The sequence below is a fragment of the Bos taurus genome, chromosome 13, assembly GCF_002263795.3.
Source record: "Bos taurus isolate L1 Dominette 01449 registration number 42190680 breed Hereford chromosome 13, ARS-UCD2.0, whole genome shotgun sequence".
NCBI lineage: Eukaryota > Metazoa > Chordata > Mammalia > Artiodactyla > Bovidae > Bos > Bos taurus.
Genome location: NC_037340.1, coordinates 66,134,790 through 66,152,339, shown reverse-complemented (window position 1 = coordinate 66,152,339; position 17,550 = coordinate 66,134,790). Strand labels below are relative to the sequence as shown.

At 43.3% G+C, this 17,550-nt stretch overlaps 2 protein-coding genes across 9 annotated transcripts in view; one reads left to right on the top strand and one right to left on the bottom strand.

Annotated features, from left to right (window-relative positions):
- The window catches only part of RPN2 (ribophorin II), a 54,589-nt gene extending 45,405 nt beyond the window's left edge, over positions 1 to 9,184 (bottom strand). For 2 of the 4 annotated variants that reach the window (XM_025000709.2, XM_025000710.2), the window contains exons 1-2: positions 9,156 to 9,184; positions 4,805 to 4,998 (exon numbers count right to left, since the gene is read on the bottom strand). In XM_025000709.2, the coding sequence (XP_024856477.1) occupies positions 4,805 to 4,998; positions 9,156 to 9,174 (213 nt within the window). In that variant the 5' untranslated portion in view covers positions 9,175 to 9,184. Of the gene's footprint in view, positions 1 to 4,804; positions 4,999 to 8,878; positions 8,930 to 9,155 lie in introns of those variants that run through there. The other 2 variants (NM_001034604.2, XM_005214778.5) reach the window with 2 other exon arrangements.
- MROH8 (maestro heat like repeat family member 8) overlaps positions 8,263 to 17,550 on the top strand; it is a 60,372-nt gene continuing 51,084 nt past the window's right edge. For 3 of the 5 annotated variants that reach the window (XM_059893039.1, XM_059893042.1, XM_059893041.1), the window contains exons 1-3: positions 9,356 to 9,513; positions 14,156 to 14,277; positions 16,548 to 16,693. In XM_059893039.1, coding sequence (XP_059749022.1) covers positions 14,181 to 14,277; positions 16,548 to 16,693 — 243 coding nt within the window. In that variant the 5' untranslated portion in view covers positions 9,356 to 9,513; positions 14,156 to 14,180. The other 2 variants (XM_015474290.3, XM_059893040.1) reach the window with 2 other exon arrangements.

Sequence of the window (17,550 nt, the reverse complement as noted above, 5' to 3'; positions counted from 1 at the left end):
AGGAAAGTTAGTTTCAACAGTCACACACAGAAATACCAGGCAGGAACAAATAATAGCTATCAGGAAGATATCTGAATTTCTGAAAAAGTGCAGCTCTCATACAGCAGGGATTAGCAAATTTTCTACAAAGGGTCAGAGAATAAATAGGCTTTGGGGGCCAGATATCTCCCTTTAGTAATTACTCAACTTTACTGTTAAAGTGTAAAAGTAGCCATAAGCAATATACAAATGATGGGTCTAGTTATGTTCCAGTAAACTTTTATTTACAGTAACAGACTTCAAGCTGGATTTGACCCTAGGAGCCATTATTCAGATGATGGTTGGCAGACACAGGGCAATTTTCTAACCCTTTCTGAACTTATGTTTTCTCCTCTATTATAGGAAAATGTTTCTGACCATATGGAATTAAGAACTGGAAAATTCTTAAAGAGATGGGAATACCAAACCACCTGACCTGCCTCTTGAGAACTCTGTATGCAGGTGAGGAAGAAACAATTAGAACTGGACATGGAACAACAGACTGGTTCCAAATAGGAAAAGGAGTACGTGAAGGCTGTATATTGTCACCCTGCTTATTTAACTTCTATGCAGAGTACATTATGAGAAACGCAGGGCTGGAAGAAGCACAAGCTGGAATCAAGATTGCCGGGAGAAATATCAATAACCTCAGATATGCAGATGACACCACCCTTATGGCAGAAAGTGAAGAAGAACTAAAGAGCCTCTTGATGAAAGTGAAAGAGGAGAGTGAAAAAGTTGGCTTAAAACTCAACATTCAGAAAACTTTAAGATCATGGCATCTGGTCCAATCACTTCATGGGAAATAGATGGGGAAACAGTGGAAAGTGGCAGACTTTACTTTTTTGGGTTCCAGAATCACTGCAGATGGTGACTGCAGCCAAGAAATTAAAAGACACTTGCTCCATGGAAGAAAAGTTATGACCAACCTAGACAGCATCTTAAAAAACAGAGACATCACTTTGCCAACAAAGGTCCGTCTAGTCAAGGCTATGGTTTTTCCAGTAGTCATGTATGGATGTGAGAGTTGGACTACAAAGAAAGCTGAGCACCGAAGAATTGATGCTTTTGAACTGTGTGTGATGTTGAAGACTCTGGAGAGTCCCTTGGACTGCAAGGAGATCCAACCAGTCCATCCTAAAGGAAATCAGTCCTGAATATTCATTGGAAGGACTGATGGTGAAGCTGAAACTCCAATACTTTGGCCACCTGATGGGAAGAACTGACTCATCCAAAAAAGACCCTGACGCTGGGAAAGATTGAAGGTGGGAGGAGAAAGGGACGACAGAGGATGAGATGATAGGATGGCATCACCGACTCGATGGACATGAGTTTGAGTAAACTCCGGGACTTGGTGATGGACAGGGAGGCCTGGCGTGATGCAGTCCATGGGGTCACAAAGAGTCGGACACCACTGAGCGACTGAACTAAACTGAGAATTAACAACACTCAAGATAACATGTCCAGTGTATCTGGCATATATCAGATATTCAATAGATAGTAGCAATTACTGATTCTAGTCCCAGCCAGGAAAGATAAACCAAGGACATCAGAAATTCTCAAAGACTACCAGTTCACAAAAACACACACATACAGAAACATTCTGGCCCACTGGCAAAAATGGAACATTTTAAGCATCAAAAAAAAAAAAAAAAAATTGCAATGGACTCCAAGACATCAACTGGGACTACCTATTTTGACCAGGACGGAATCGAAATATTAAACTGCCACATATAACTATAAAACTGAACAAAATGAGATGTTGAGACACCAGACAGCACAAGGCTGTGATCCTTGAAAAAAAGTAAGAAGTATGACAGTAGTACAAATGATGGGAGTTTGAAGAGAAATATTTTGTTATAAGGTCCTTTCCTTACTCATGATGCAGCAAAATAATTCAAAATATACTGTAATAAGTTAAGATGCATATTACAGGGACTTGCCTGGTGGTCCAGTGGTTGAGAATCCACCTGCCAATGCAGGGGACATGGGTTCGATCCCTGGTCCAGAAGATTCCATATGCCACAGAACAACCAAGCCCAGGCCACAAATACTAAGCCTAGAGCCCATGAGCTGCAGCTATTGAAACCTGTGCTCCCTAGAGCCTGTGCTCACCAGTAAGAGAAGCCTCCACAACGAGAAGCCTGTCCACCACGGCTCGAGTAGCCCCCATATGCCACAACTAGAGAAAGCCCACACGCAGCAACCAAGACCCAGTACAGCCAATTAAATATTAAGTTTTTTTAAAAAAGATGTTTATTACAATCTCTAGATCAACTGCTAAAATGCTAAGTAAGCAAAAAGTCAATAAAAGAGATAAACTATTTTAAAAAAAAAGATTCAAACTAAGAAAGGAAAGGAAGAGGAAAGGATGGATAGACAAATAGAAAATAACAAAATGGTAGACTTAAATCCAACAGCATAGTTACAAAAAATATAAATGAACTAAATCCCCAACTAAGAGACTGAGATTATCAGAACAGATGAAAAAACAAATCCCTGCTATATACTGTGTACAAGAGATAGACTAGTGTTACAACACGTGAATCTAATTTTATCATAACTAAAAATGAAACAATCAGGTATCATGCATCCACTAATAGGAAGTACACAGCACTGCCTACAAACTGACTCTGAATATAAATAAGCCTCAAGAATTATCTGTTTATAAGAATCCAAGAGTTAAGAAAAGATGTTCAAAAACAACATGAGGATATAATCAATCAAAGGCAGAATGTGGAAAATTCTCCAGGACAAGTTGACAAGTAAAAGATGGGGGCAGAGGGAGACTGTTAGAGATACAATGGATGTGAGAGTCCAGGAGGATGCCAAGACAGGCCTTGGCAAAGGGAGTGAGCCGCTAACTGGACACGTTGCTGCTGCTAAGTCGCTTCAGTCGTGTCCAACTCTGTGCTACCCCATAGACGGCAGCCCACCAGGCTTCCCGTCCCTGAGATTCTCCAGGCAAGAACACTGGAGTGGGTTGCCATTTCCTTCTCCAATGCATGAAAGTGAAAAGTCAAAGTGAAGTCGCTCAGTCGTGTCCGACTCTATCGACCCCATGGACTGCAGCCCACCAGGCTCCTCCATCCACGGGATTTTCCAGGCAAAAGTACTGGAGTGGGGTTACCGCTCCCTAAATTGCAGTGTCCTCTGAAGATTACATTGCCCTGATCTGTTGAATCCAGGCATGGCTACCAGACTTGCTTTAGGCAAAGAAATGAGAAAGAAAAAACAAGTGGCAAGTATCTCTTCTGAAGAGAAGTTGTAAAAGTTATGCTTTCATCTCTACAACAGTCCAGAAAGAGACTACTCCATCAGGCTAAATCTTAGCCTGAAGAATATGAAGCAAAGCCCCAGCTGACTGTTGATGGCCATATTATAATACAAGTGAAAAATAAACTTTAGTCATAAACCATTTAAATGTGGGGCCATTTCCATGCTAGTATAAGAAAGGCAGCATTCTAAAGATGTCATTGTCAGATTTCCATCCATTGATTATATATTTGAACACTAACCTAAGAATTGCTATGAAGGGATTTTTTTAGGTGTAATTACAGCCCCAAAACAGCAGACCTTAAAATTTAGAGATTTTCCAGGTAGGCCTGACCTAAAAGGTAAGCCCTTTTAATTGCAGAGAGTTTTCTCCAACTGGTAGCAGAAGAGGAGGTCAGAGAGATTTGAAGAGCAAGGACTCAACATGCCATGACTCACCTAAGTGGGGACAGGGCAAGATGAAAAGAAAGGAGATGGTCGTGAGGAGTGGACAGCAGCCCTTGGCTTGACAGCGAGAAAATGGGGACCTCAGACCCACGACCACAAGAAACTGGATTCTGCCAACAACCTGAAGAGCCTACGGTTAAGAGCCAAGCCTGGCCAATATCTTCAAAGGGACCTATGAGACACTAAGCAGACAGCTCTGCCAAGCCTGTCTGGACTTCTGACCTACAGAACTATCCATTCATAAATGAGTGTTGTTTTAAATCCCTAAGTTCACAGTAATTTGTTACACAACTATAGGAAACTGAGACACAAGGCTTATGTGAGAAACCTGGCCCTGATTCCCTACCCTAGGCTGTCCATGTTGCTGTAATAAATAAAATGTAAATTCACAATTTAAGACTTTTCCTAAATCCAGGAAAGGTTTCAGTCATGATGCATTTTTCCTCATCAAAGATCCAAAAAATATATCAGAATTGCCTGATGCTGTAACTGTCAGTGTTTAATAAAAGTGAATGCTCCCCATCTTGAATTCCTTTAATATTTATTAGCCACACACACGGGGCACTTAACAAGTATACCCCTCACTGTAAGTGAAGTGAAATGAAATGGAAGTCACTCAGTCGTGTCCGACTCTTTGCCACCCATGGACTGTTGCCCGTGAGACTCCTCTGCCCATGGGATTCTCCAGGCAAGAACACTGGAGTCGGTTGCCATTCCTTTCTCCAGGGGATCCTCCCCACCCAGAGATCAAACTGCGATCTCCATAATTCTTTACCGTCTGAGCTACCAGGAAACCCCAGCCTCACCGTAAAAGTTTCAATAAAAGCTACAGAAAGTTCCTAAAGGATTTATGACTTGGTCTTCTTTATACTTTACTAAACACCCGGCATGGTACTAACATACATTAGTCATTCAGGAGAAAAAAGAGGATCTGTCAGATTGATATAAATAGTTATGATATTGGCTTAGCCTTGGGTATTCTCAAATAAGCAAGAGTTAGGTTTGAAGTAAACAAAAGGAAGACAGTGAGGGAATGAGGCCACCAGGGCAAAAGTGATCTCACCTTTACATCTGGCACCTGGGCACCAAGGCTGCTGAGTCCCACGATGGAGTAGAAAGCAGACTCCAAACTTGTGAAAGGGCGGTCCAGAGAGGCTTTCAGTCTCTCCACGTCATGCTTGGTGAGGTAGTGAGTAGGCGTCAAAGCCTGGGTGCTGGCTATGATTGTCAGGGCCAACAGGAAGACAGTGCTTGAACCTTGGGGGGAAATGATTGTTAAATAAATACACTCCACACTATTCAAACTTTTATACACAGTTCCAATGATGAGGCGCACCAAGGTCTGGGAACCAAGTCATGTAAGGAAGGGTGAGGAAATGGGAGGTTCCACCTGGGGAACCGCTGGGCACAGTCTTCAACTATTTGAATGACAGTTCTCCCAGCAGCTTCTGGGCATCTAAAGCAAGGGGCTCATCATGCCATTCCTGTCTCAGGTATGTTTGTAGCTCCAATGCCTCCTAGGACAAATCCAAACCCGAGTCCTCACGTGGCCTTGCCTGTTTCCCAGTGGGACCTCTTCCCCCATTCTTTCATCTGTGGCTCTCTGCCCTCCTCTCCGTTCCTCTAACGAGTCGTGTTCTTTCCTACCCAGCTCTTTGGCATGTCTTCTCCTGCTTAATTTCAACTTTCAGATTTCAGGTCAAGTATCTCTTCCTTTGGAGAAGGCAATGGCACCCCACTCCAGTAGTCTTGCCTGGAAAATCCCATGGACGGAGGAGCCTGGTAGGCTGCAATCCATGGGGTCGCTAAGAGTCAGACATGACTGAGCGACTTCACTTTGACTTTTCACTTTCATGCATTGGAGAAGGAAATGGCAACCCACTCCAGTGTTCTTGCATGGAGAATCCCGGGGACGGGGGAGCCTGGTGGGCTGCCATCTATGGGATCGCACAGAGTCAGACACGACTGAAGCAACATAGCAGCAGCAGCATCTCTTCCTTAAGAAGCCCCCCAGCAGCCTTCCTCTGGATGGGGTCCCAGTTCTATGGTGAAACACAAGGTGTCTGGGGCCAGGTTTAAATCTCAGCTCTGTCACTTTTTAGCCAGGTGGCCATGGCAGTTACAATGTGACCAGTCTGTGCCTCAGTTTCCTCAAGTGGGATAATACCAGTATCTACCTCAGGGTTGTTAGGATTACATGCATTAAGTTAGAGTATCTTAGTGGCATGTATATAAATAAGGGTTACATAAATGTTAACTACTCCTTCTTTTACATTATTGTTGTTGTTTCTATATTTCTCAAAGCAACTTACAATTCTATGTAGTATTTTTTACAACTAAATTTAGTAATGTCTGATTCCTCTGCTAAACTATAAGCTCCACGAGGATAGGCTGTTGCTTTTATTCATCCCAGTATTTCCAAGCCTTGCACATGGTAGTACTGAACTAATATTTGCTGAATAAATGGGAAAAAAAAAATCAGTCCTCATCTATTATGCCCCAGGGGACAGAGGGAAATGCCAGGAGTCGAACATTTCTACTTTTCATTGGAATAAAATCCTTTCAAACAGGCAGCTTCATGAACAGTCTGCCTTCCAACAATAATCACAAGGTTAACATTTATAATTAATTCCCCTTTGCCTATATCGTCTACTTCAGTTTGAACTAGAACCCCTTAAGAAAGGTATTTTACAAATAAGAAAGACAACCAGAACAGCCTTTAGACACAGCCAATCTTGGACTCATATCCAGGTCCATCTAGAGTTCTCACTCCACTATTTTTGGGAGAATGTTGATGAAGGGATGCCTACATTAGAGATATGAGTGTTCGTGCTACTTAAGCCCTGGTGTGTATTAAATAACCTAAAGAATGTGAAAGCTCTTTAAAAAAACTAGAAAGAGATCTGTAATGTGGATCATCATTCATCAAATGTTTCTGAATAACTACTATGTACCAAGAACTATCTTTGGTGTTAATACAACATGAAACGGAACAAAAATCCCTAACCTCATGGAACTTACACTCTACTGGGAAAAGACATGACACAAAAAAACTAAGAAACATTATTCATCATCTTAGAAGGTGAAAAGTGCTGTGGAGAAAAATAAAGAACATAAGGGATATCTGGGAAGAGCTGCAACTTTAAACATGGCAGCCTCTGAAGGCCTAACTAAGAAATAGAGATATTATGTATAAACCTGAGGGAAAAGAGGGAGAAAGTCATGAAGATATCCAGAGGGAAACTATCCCAAGAAGAAAAGCAAGTACAGAGACCCGTCTGCACTAGCCAGGAGGACATGGCTGGAGAGGATTAAGCAAGGGGTGAGAAGTAGGACAAGGTGACAGACACAGCAAAGGTCAAACCCGGACGACCCTATGGGCACTCTGGCTTTCATTGAGAAAATTTTGAGCAGAGGAGTGATCTGTTTTACATTTTAACAGGAACTTTGTGTTGAGAACAAACAATACTGTGCTGAGATTACAGAGGAGCAAGGATAGAACCGGAGAAGGCAATGGCACCCCACTCCAGTACTCTTGCTTGGAAAATCCCATGGAAGGAGGAGCCTGTTAGGCTGCAATCCATGGGGTCGCTAAGAGTTGGACACAACTGAGTGACTTCACTTTTACTTTTCACTTTCATGCACTGGAGAAGGCAATGGCAACCCACTCCAGTGTTCTTGCCTGGAGAATCCCTGGGACTCAGGAGCCTGGTGGGCTGCCATCTATGGGGTCGCACAGAGTCGGACACGACTGAAGTGACTTAGCATAGCATAAGGATAGAAAAAGAGACACCAGTCAGGAGACCACAGCCATACCTCAAGAAAAAAGATGGTGGTGGTCTAAACCAGGGGACCAACTGGTTGGAGTCTGGCTAGAACTCAATTAGAATTGCTGATACGTGTAAAGATGTAAAAGAGGGATCCAGATACTAATGCTGACCCAGTGCCTTGAATACATGCATGTACTCAGTACATTAAGATCTAGAAACTATGACCAGCATTTTCCCAGCTAGACTGCAAGTTCCTCTAACATAGCACTTGTGCTAGTGTCCTGATATTCCCACCTCATATCAACGATATTAATGATATTACATCTTTGGGGACTGTAATCTGAGCACTTAACACGTGCCTGGTATGCCCACACAATACAAAAGAACTCTGTGTGCCTTTAGTCATTAAATCCTCACAATACCCTAGTCTGTGCACTTTACAGACAAAGAAACTGAGTCTCAGAAATAGTTACCTGCCCTAAGACAGGTTAACTAGTTGAGAATCAAACTGCAGGAACTCTATTATCTTCAACCTGTCAAATAATGGAGCAGTGAGCCCACAGATTTATTCATTGTTACCTTGGGCAAGTTACCTGTCTTCTCTGAGATTCCGTCTGTCAAGTGGAAATAATAAAATAGTACACATTTCCCAAGTTGCTGTGAGACTACACGAGGTTGCATCCTGCAGTGTCCTCTCAATACCTGGCAATATAGTTCAGTTTACTGAGTGCTTACTGATTGCCGCGCACTGTTCTACACTATGCAGGGAGATGGTCTCATTTAACTCCCATTGTAATTTACGAGACTAACCTATTTAACAGATGAGAAACTGAGGTGCAGAGGAGTTAAGTAACTTGCACAGGGTCACTTTACGAAAACGTGGCAGACTGCAAGTTTGTACCCGGAGACATCTTAACTTCAGAACTCACGCTCGTAAACTCTCAAAGAGGTGTGATTTTCTAACCCCTTTCACTGAACAGGAAACTATGGTCCAAAGGACGATTTAGCCAAAAGCTCACTCTTAGGCCACCTGGCCCGGAAGCCGGCGCGAGTCAAATGAATGGGTGAAGCCAGACCGCGGGTTTCCGCGGCTGCGGTTCCCGACTGGGTCTCGGGGGGACCCGTAGCCCGCGCCGTACCGACCGCCACCCTCTCCTCCACTCGCCCGCAGTCCCAACTGCTGGCCAGCCCCCCCTCAGACGCCGGACCCCCAAAGAGCCTGAGCTCATGCCCCTGCCCCGCAGGGGAAGAGGAACCCTCCTGGCCGCCCCCCGAATGGCCAGCACTAGCCCCTCGCGGGCGACGGCCCACTCGCCAAGGCGTGTGGGCCGCGGGACCCCCTTGTCAAGCCCTGCGCAACGCCTCACCCGGCAGCGCCATTCCTCCGAGCAGGTCCCACCAGGGCCCGAGCCGCAGGCGGACTTCCGCTCGAAAAGGTGGCTCCAAAAGGGCTCCGGAGGGGACGCCGGGAACTCGCGGCAGACCCCGTGTGCTGGGATGGGCTCCAGGCACAGGTCAGTCCCCGCCGTTCCGCTGGGCAGGGCGGCGCTCACCAGCTGCACAGTGTTGAGCACGCAGTGCGCCACGGCCCGCGCGTACAGGTCCGCTTCCTCCCCCCCGCGCCCCGGCCCACTTGGAACCGACCTCCTTGCAACGGTCCCATTCCGGAAGGCACCGGCAGGCGGTTGGACAAGGCCTCAGGGGTGGGCCCGAGACGGGGCCTCCTGTGATTGGTCGGTCGCAGTGTCACTCAGTCGTCTCTCTGCAACCCGGCCGATTTTAAAGGAATGGAAAGGGTCCGGTGGAAAAGGGCCGGCAACATTTGAGCGGTTTGCGGGTTTTTTTTTTTTTTTAAATAAGAAAATTATGGCAGCTTTCCCTGAAGATTGTTTCGGTTGTTAGTAACTGACTTATAAGTTACTTTTAAACCGATCTGCATACTTTTGTGTGAGGAGAATATAAATCCCAATGGAAGTGACTCGTCTAAGAATTTATTAATTAGGTAACTCAGATTATTCAACGTTTACGGGATAGCCAGACAGCGTACTAAACGCTCCATATACTTTGTTTCATTCACTGCTCATCCCCAGTCTGTGAGATATGTACTATTAATATTTCCATTTTATAGAGAAGAAAATTTAAAAATGTTAACCGGGACAGTCTGACTATAATCTGCTTTTAACTGTTACGAACACAAAGTATTCACAATGCGATATAACTTTTACAATCATTAGTGTCCTGGATATTACCATCTATTACTGTCCCAAACAAGGAAGAGTCAGTTCTTTCTCTGTTTGGTCGTGTGCTACTGTATGGTATACTAGCGATTAAATATGTGGATATTTTAATTTGAATTTAATTAAAATTAAAAATTCAGTTTGTCATTTGTATTAGCCATATTTCAAACATTCAGTGGCCCCATGTGGCTGGTGGAGATGATACTGAACTGTGCACAATTATAGAGCATATAGAACATTTCCATTGTCACAGAATATTCTAATGGACAGCACTGATCTAGAATATATAAAAAACTCCTCCAACTCAATACTAAGACAACCAGTGGTGTGCTGAAGCCTCATACTGGCTTGTGAGAGTCAACTGTTAATTTTCTCAGAAATTTTGATAAACCTCAAAGTCCTACTGGGATGTTGGCAATTGGATCTCTGGTGCCTTTTTTTAAATTGCCAAATTTGAAATAGTCAAATTGTCTAGTCAAAGCTATGGTTTTTCCAGTAGTCGTGTATGGATGTGAGAGTTGGACTATAAAGAAAGCTGAGCACTGAAGAATTAATGTTTTTGAACTATGGTGTTGGAGAAGACTCTCCAGAGTCCCTTGGACTGACTGCAAGGAGAGCAAACCAGTCAATCCTAAAGGAAATCAGTCCTGAATATTCATTGAAAGGACTGATGCTGAAGCTGAAACTCCAATACTTTGGCCACCTGCTGCCAAGAATTGACTCATTGGAAAAGACCCTGATGCTGGGAAGGATTGAAGACAGGAGGAGAAGGGGACAGCAGAGGATGAGATGGTTAGATGGCATCACTGACTCGATAGACATGAGTTTGAGCAAGCTCCAGGAGTTGGTGATGGACAGAGTAGCCTGGTGTGCTGCAGTCCATGGGGTTGCAAAGAGTAGAACTCGACAGAGCGACTGAACTGAACTGAAAAGTCCTACTGTATAGCACAGGGAACTGTATTCAGTATCCTATAATAAACCAATGAAAAAGAATGAGAAAAAATATATTTTCTGTATATATCTATATATTCTCTCACGTTGGTGTACACCAGAAACTAACGCAGCATTGTAAATCAACTATATGTGCATACATGCTAAGTTGCTTCAGTCATGTCCAACTCTTTGTGACCCCATTGACTGTAGCTCTCCAGGCTTTTCTGTCAATGGGGCCCTCCAGGGTAGAATACTGGAGTGGGTTGCCATGCCCTCCTCCAGGGGATCTTCCTGACCCAGGGATGGAACCTGAGGTTCTTATGCCTATGCCTCCTGCATTGTCAAGATGTGTTCTTTACTACTAGTGCCACCTGGGAAGCCCATAAATCAACTATGCTGCAGCTGTTGCTAAGTCGCTTCAGTCATGTGCGACTCTGTGCAACCCCATAGACGGCAGCCCACCAGGCTCCCCCGTCCCTGGGATTCTCCAGGCAAGAACACTGGAGTGGGTTGCCATTTCCTTCTCCAATGCACGAAAGTGAAAAATGAAAGTGAAGTCGCTCAGTCCAACTCTTTGTGACCCCATGGACTGCAGCCTACCAGGCTCTTCCGCCCACAGGATTTTCCAGGCAAGAGTACTGGAGTGGGTTGCCATTGCCTTCTCCCTAAATCAACTATGAAGGGAAGGGAAAGTCACTCAGTCATGTCCGACTCTTTGCGACCCCATGGACTGTAGCCTACCAGGCTTCTCAGTCCATGGGATTTTCCAGGCAAGAGTACTGGAGTGGGTTGCCATTTCCTTCTCCAGCGAATCTTCCCAACCCAAGGATCAAACCCAGGTCTCCCGCATTGTAGGCAGACACTTTACCCACTGAGCCACCAGGGAAGCCACCTAAGTAAAAAATATATAAGTGAGGGGAATTTTGCAAATTGGTTGTTAAATATTAGAAGAATTAAATTATATATACTTAAAATGAAATAAAGTATATTAAAAACAAAATTCATCATTTCCTAATTATTTTCCTTTATTTTACCATTGTCTGTGCTTTTGTGGTAGCTTGTATCTACTGTATATGAATGGTGGAAATATTATATCATGCTGTGCTACTACACATCTCTTTCCAGTAACATTGGTAGCTTGATTTGGCTGCAAATGGAATATTTGTACCATAGAGTCAGCAAATGCTACAAACCAGGGCTTAACTTATTGCTTTGTTATTGAGTAAATTTAATGTTGGAGATAATGTTAATCGAGATTAAACTTAAAAATATATCTCATCTGTAGATTTTACATTATAAATAGCACAGAAACTTGAAAATATTTGTGTTGTGTTTGAAAATTATTATCTAATTCAGAAAATAAGTCACTTTTAAAGTTTCAGTTACATGTTTATTGTTGTTAGAGTCCCTTGGACTGCAAGGAGATCCAACCAGGCCATTCTGAAGGAGATCAGCCCTGGGATTTCTTTGGAAGGAATGATGCTAAAGCTGAAACTCCAGTACTTTGGCCACCTCATGCGAAGAGTTGACTCATTGGAAAAGACTCTGATGCCGGGAGGGATTAGGGGCAGGAGGAGAAGGGGATGACAGAGGATGAGATGGCTGGATGGCATCACTGACTCGATGGACGTGAGTCTGAGTGAACTCCGGGAGTTGGTGATGGACAGGGAGGCCTGGTGTGCTGCGATTCATGGGGTCGAAAAGAGTCAGACTGAGTGACTGAACTGAACTGAACTGAAGTCATGTCCCACTCTTTTCAGCCCCTTGGACTTCAGCACGCCAGGCTCCCTGTCCTCTATTATCTCCTGGAGTTTGCTTAAATTCATTTCCATTGAGTCAGTGATGCTATCTAACCATCTCACCCTCTTCCGCCTCCTGCTCCTTTTGCCTTCAATCTTTCCCAGCATCAGGGTCTTTTCCAATGAGTTAGTTCTTCGCATCAGGTGGCCAAAGTATTGGAGCTTCAGCATTGGTCCTTCCAATGAATATTTAAGACATTTTAGTAGAAGGATAATGATGATACAATATCATTAATAAGTGAATGATAGATGATACTGTGAGATAAGAAAAAGTATGAAAGGGTAAAGGGGGCTGAAAGAGGGGCAGTGTTCTGCCTCAGTCTCTTTTATCAGTGGAGTAGTATCTTTTACCTATCCATTCACTTCTCATGAGGCTGACAATGTGTTAGGTACTGAGGATGAAACCACAGAAATATGTTTCAGGGGCTCCAAAGAGCCCCAGTTCTTTATGTCTCAACACAGAAAGAATTGACTGAGAGGCAATGTTATAGATAAGAAGTGATTTATTAGAATAGGATGCTTGTGAGGTTTACAAGCAGATGGGCAGGAGGGTGCAGGGCTCAGAACATACTGCCCTATAGTTTTATACTCAAAGGAAATGTGGGGAGGGGGAGAAGACCACCTTCTCCCTCATTCTTTAGTGGACATCGAGCTTCCATCATCAGCTCCTCCTTTTCCTCTGTATCAGGTGGGGGAGTTTTCTCATCTCTACATGTTCAAACTGGGACTGTCATGGTACAGTGAAAATGAGCAAAAAGATGGTAACGAACACCATAAATGGTAAATCATCTCAGGTTTCAGTATAATGTCACCTTATCCCTTTTTTAGTGTGTGCAGAGGAGCATGAAATAGGAATCATTAACTCATTGACCTCATTGGACAGGATGTGGGTCTCATTCCCCTATTGTTTTCTTGTGCATGGGTATACCTCATGCTTCTATTGCACAGGTTTCTGGTGGTGGTTGTTTTTTTTTTTTTTGCCGTGCTGCATCTTCGATGCAGGGTGTGGGCTTTCTTTAGTTGCTACGCATGGGGGCTCCTCTAGCTGCAGTCAGTGGGCTTCTCGTGCTGGGTTGCAAGGGCTTCTCTAGTTGCAACACATGTGCTTAGTTGCCCCGCAGCATGTAGGAACTTAGTTCCCAGACCAGGGATGGAACCTGCATCCCCTGCATTGGAAGGTGGATTCTTAACCACTGGACCACCAGGAAAGTTCCCTGCTGCACAGTTTTGTTGCTCAGCTTTGTTCTTGGTTTTGTCGTAAGTAAACCTGCTTTCTAGAGTGACTGTTAACTTAGGGGTCTCCCATACTTTTTCCATTACTTATGATTCTTTAGTGGGATTACCTATTTAATCACCTACTTTGTCCCTTTACTCTGCCCATATCAAATATACAACTGTGACCACATCAACAAGATTTCTTCCCTCGTGGAGTTTATAGTCTGATGGGAGATGGTCAGTAAACAAACACACATAAACTTGATAATTGTAGGTAATAATTAAATACTATGCAAGAAATGAACAAATAAATATGAGACTGGGTAGGGAGAAGCTACTTAATGTAGATTGGTGATCAATAAATGCCTCTCTGAGAAGGGGACATTTAAACTTTCACTTGAGTGATGAGACAGAAGCCGTCCTGAAAAACTAATTTTTCCAATCCCCTCTTCATTCCTAGGATCTGTGGTCGAGAAGAAATAGTGATGCCTTATGCTTCTGACAGTGATTCAGGAAGTGTGGATTTGCAGCTGGGCAACTTAGAGGATATTAAAAAGCAACCAAGTAGCCTTGAACTTACAGGTGAAATGGGGGAAAGATAAAGGAGTGGGGCTGGGAACAGGGAATCTCTTGTTGAGTGACGTTTCAGGATGACCAGCTGTCAACTAGATTTTGACAGCGAATTTGGTCCCTGACTTTAGGACCTTGGAATGTGATTGGCAAAATGAGATGATATATTATTCTAGGTATATAGAAATCTAAACTTGGTCCTGAAACATCATCCTAAAGGCTTGTACAGAGTCTAAGTGCTAGAAGGATTCTGAGAAGGGAGAGGTAGATGTGGATGGTTGCTGGATTGGGTTACAGCATAACTATCTTTCATTTATACTACAAACATTTTTTGAGGACCAGTTGCTGGGCATACAACAATGAACAGGGCCAATGTGATCCCTGCCCTCATAGGATTTACATTATAGTGCTTTTTGAAAATGACCCCCAAAAAGTAAACAGACAACAAACAAAGTAATTACAAATTGTAGTAAGCACTATGAAAAAGTTGAACAGCTACAGTGTGTTTGAGGAACTACATTAATTCACTTGTACATTCATTCAACAAATATTTATTGAAGCCCTATTGTTCTCTCAACACTGATCTAGCTATAGAACAGTGTACTTATAAACAAATGATTGGAGCTCAGTATAATGTGTGTGATTAAGGGTTGGGGAGGAAGTAATGAGCAGACAGAGAAAGGTTTATTAGCAGCTCAGAGGATACTTAGCCAAAATGGGCAAAGGGGATTCAGGAAAGGGATCCTGGAGTTGAGCTCTGATGGATGAGTAGGGGTTAGCTAGGCAAAGAGAGGAAGGGAAGGTGGGGAGAGGAAGAAGAAACAAGCAGGCAGAAGGAAAGCCTGTGCAAAGATCATGGGTGAACAGGAACATAGGCTTCCAATGGACGACAGACACATGGCAGGAAGTGGGAGAAATGTACAGAAGACAGTAGTCATGGAAACCACTAAGTGAACAAAAGTAGAGAAACCCTCAGCTGATAGGTGTGTTAGGGAGGAACTAGGAAGGCTATTTACCCAATAGGAATAAGAAATTTGGTATCAGAAATGGAGGAAGCAAGGATATAAAACGACCTGAATCTAGGAAGGCCCAAAGGAAAACGCTATGTTCCTCACTGGCAATAAAATTATTGTATTTCCTCAATTATAAGATATACATTGTCACATTGTATAATTTCTAATCATGATATATTTATTTTATAATCACTGTAATTGGTATCAGAGTGTTCCTTTTTTCCTGCAAAGTTTATTAAACAGAATTGGTGTATTTTATAATCTTAAAAACTACATGAACAGGAAAATGATGCCAGCAGAATCCTTGTCACTCGATAAAGAAGGTTGTTATCATCCCCATTTTGGAAATGTAGAAATAGGCCCAGAGAAACTAAGGTTGCATAAAGTCAGAAAGCTAGAAGAGGCAGAACCAGGATGTGAGCCTAGGCAGACTCTGGAACCTGTGCTGTTAAAGTATTAGGTTGGCCCAAAAGTTCGTTCAGATGTTTCCATAAGATGGTATGGAAAAACCCAAACTAGCTTTTTGGCCAACCCACTATATCTCAGGTCAAGAAGGAGATACCTCAAGCACTTACTCAGCCACCTGCTCCACTTGGAAAGAGATCATCAGCACAAGAGGCCACTATATTTTAAGCTCTAGTCACTGCAGGCTCAAAGACTTTTGGATTTACAGAAGAATATCTACCATTGAAGTGCTTACTGTGGGCCACATACTGAGAAAGTCTTCTGTATGTACTACCTCACTCAGTCTCCAACAATAACCCTGTTTTATTGGTGAGGAATCTAAGCTTCTAAGAGACAGACTAATTTAATGAATGTCATATAGCTAGTAAGTGGTGGATCCAGGATTCAAACTAGTCTCAGACTTAGAAAAACCCATGCTCTTATAACCCTCAGCTCAGCCTTAAAGGTGTTTGTAGTTTAGGAGGGCCTTGGAGAACATTGGAGGCCGTTGGAGAAGGAAATGGCAACCCACTCTAGTACTCTTGCCTGGAGAATCCCATGGACAAAGGAGCCTGGTAGGCTACAGTCCATGGGGTCACAAAGAGTCGGACACGACTGAGCGACTTCACTCACTCACTGGAGAACATTGGATTTGTAATTGAGAAAACAGACTCAGGAGGGGAAGAGACTTGTCCCGGGTTGCAGAGGAAATAGGAAGGGTGAGAACAGGACCTATCTATCTTGATGTCCAGGGGTCCTCCCCACTAAACCGTGTGACTTCACACAGTACAGAGGCACCATCCAATGTCTTTCTTTCGGCGTTAGACTCGGACATCTCGGAAATCCCCGGACTCCCCAGGGAATCCCTCACAGACACCTCCAGACACCTGACCCACCAAGGCCCCCTCGGTGAAGTCGTTGTCGAGCAGCTGATCCAATCCATCCAGAAGTTTTTTAATGGTGAACTAAAGGTACGAACAAGCAATCTTCCAAGGTATTCCAATTATTCATCTACCAAATATCTTAAAATTTTTTATATAAAACATTTATACTACAGGGTATAAAATTGATTAAATGTATACTGTCAACTGGAAAAAAAAAAAAAGCATAACCTGCAAATGAAGAGTTCGGCTTTTTCGGAGGTGTTACTAAGGACTAAAGGGCTTCCCTGGTGGCTCAGATGGTAAAGAGTCTGCCTGCAATGTGAGAGACCCAGGTTAGATCCCTGGGTTGGGAAATGCCCTAGAGAAGAGAATGGCAACCCACTCTAGTATTCTTACCTGGAGAATTCCATGGACAAAGGAGCCTGGCGGGCTACAGTCCCTGGGCTCACAAAGAGTCGGATAGGACTGAGTGGCTAACACTAAGGACTGGAATGACAGTCTTTCAGATAGCTCTGAGGGACTGTTGGTAAGAGAGGAGTCAGGATAAAAAGGAGTTTTGATGGGGAAAAAAAACTATGTAGTGAAAGCACCAAAAGATGGACTGCTAATTACAAAAGCAGACATTTCCAATTAATCATTTTAGTGCGTGTGAGAAGGTACGGAGCAGCTCCAATGGCTGATGGCTTGACAGGCACAGCACCGTTTGTTCACTCAAATGGCAGGTGGCATTCTTTATCCACAATACTTTTACATTTATTTTTTGTATTTATAATAAATATATTTACATATTCTTCTACATTATTTTTATGTTTATAGTAATTTTAAATTTCGTATAAAAACAAAGAAAACTGTAATAAAAGGTATAGGTTAATCTTCCCTAATCCTCTCAAGATTTAAGTTATCTTAGTTCTCCTTCTACAGAGAAGGCAATGGCACCCCACTCC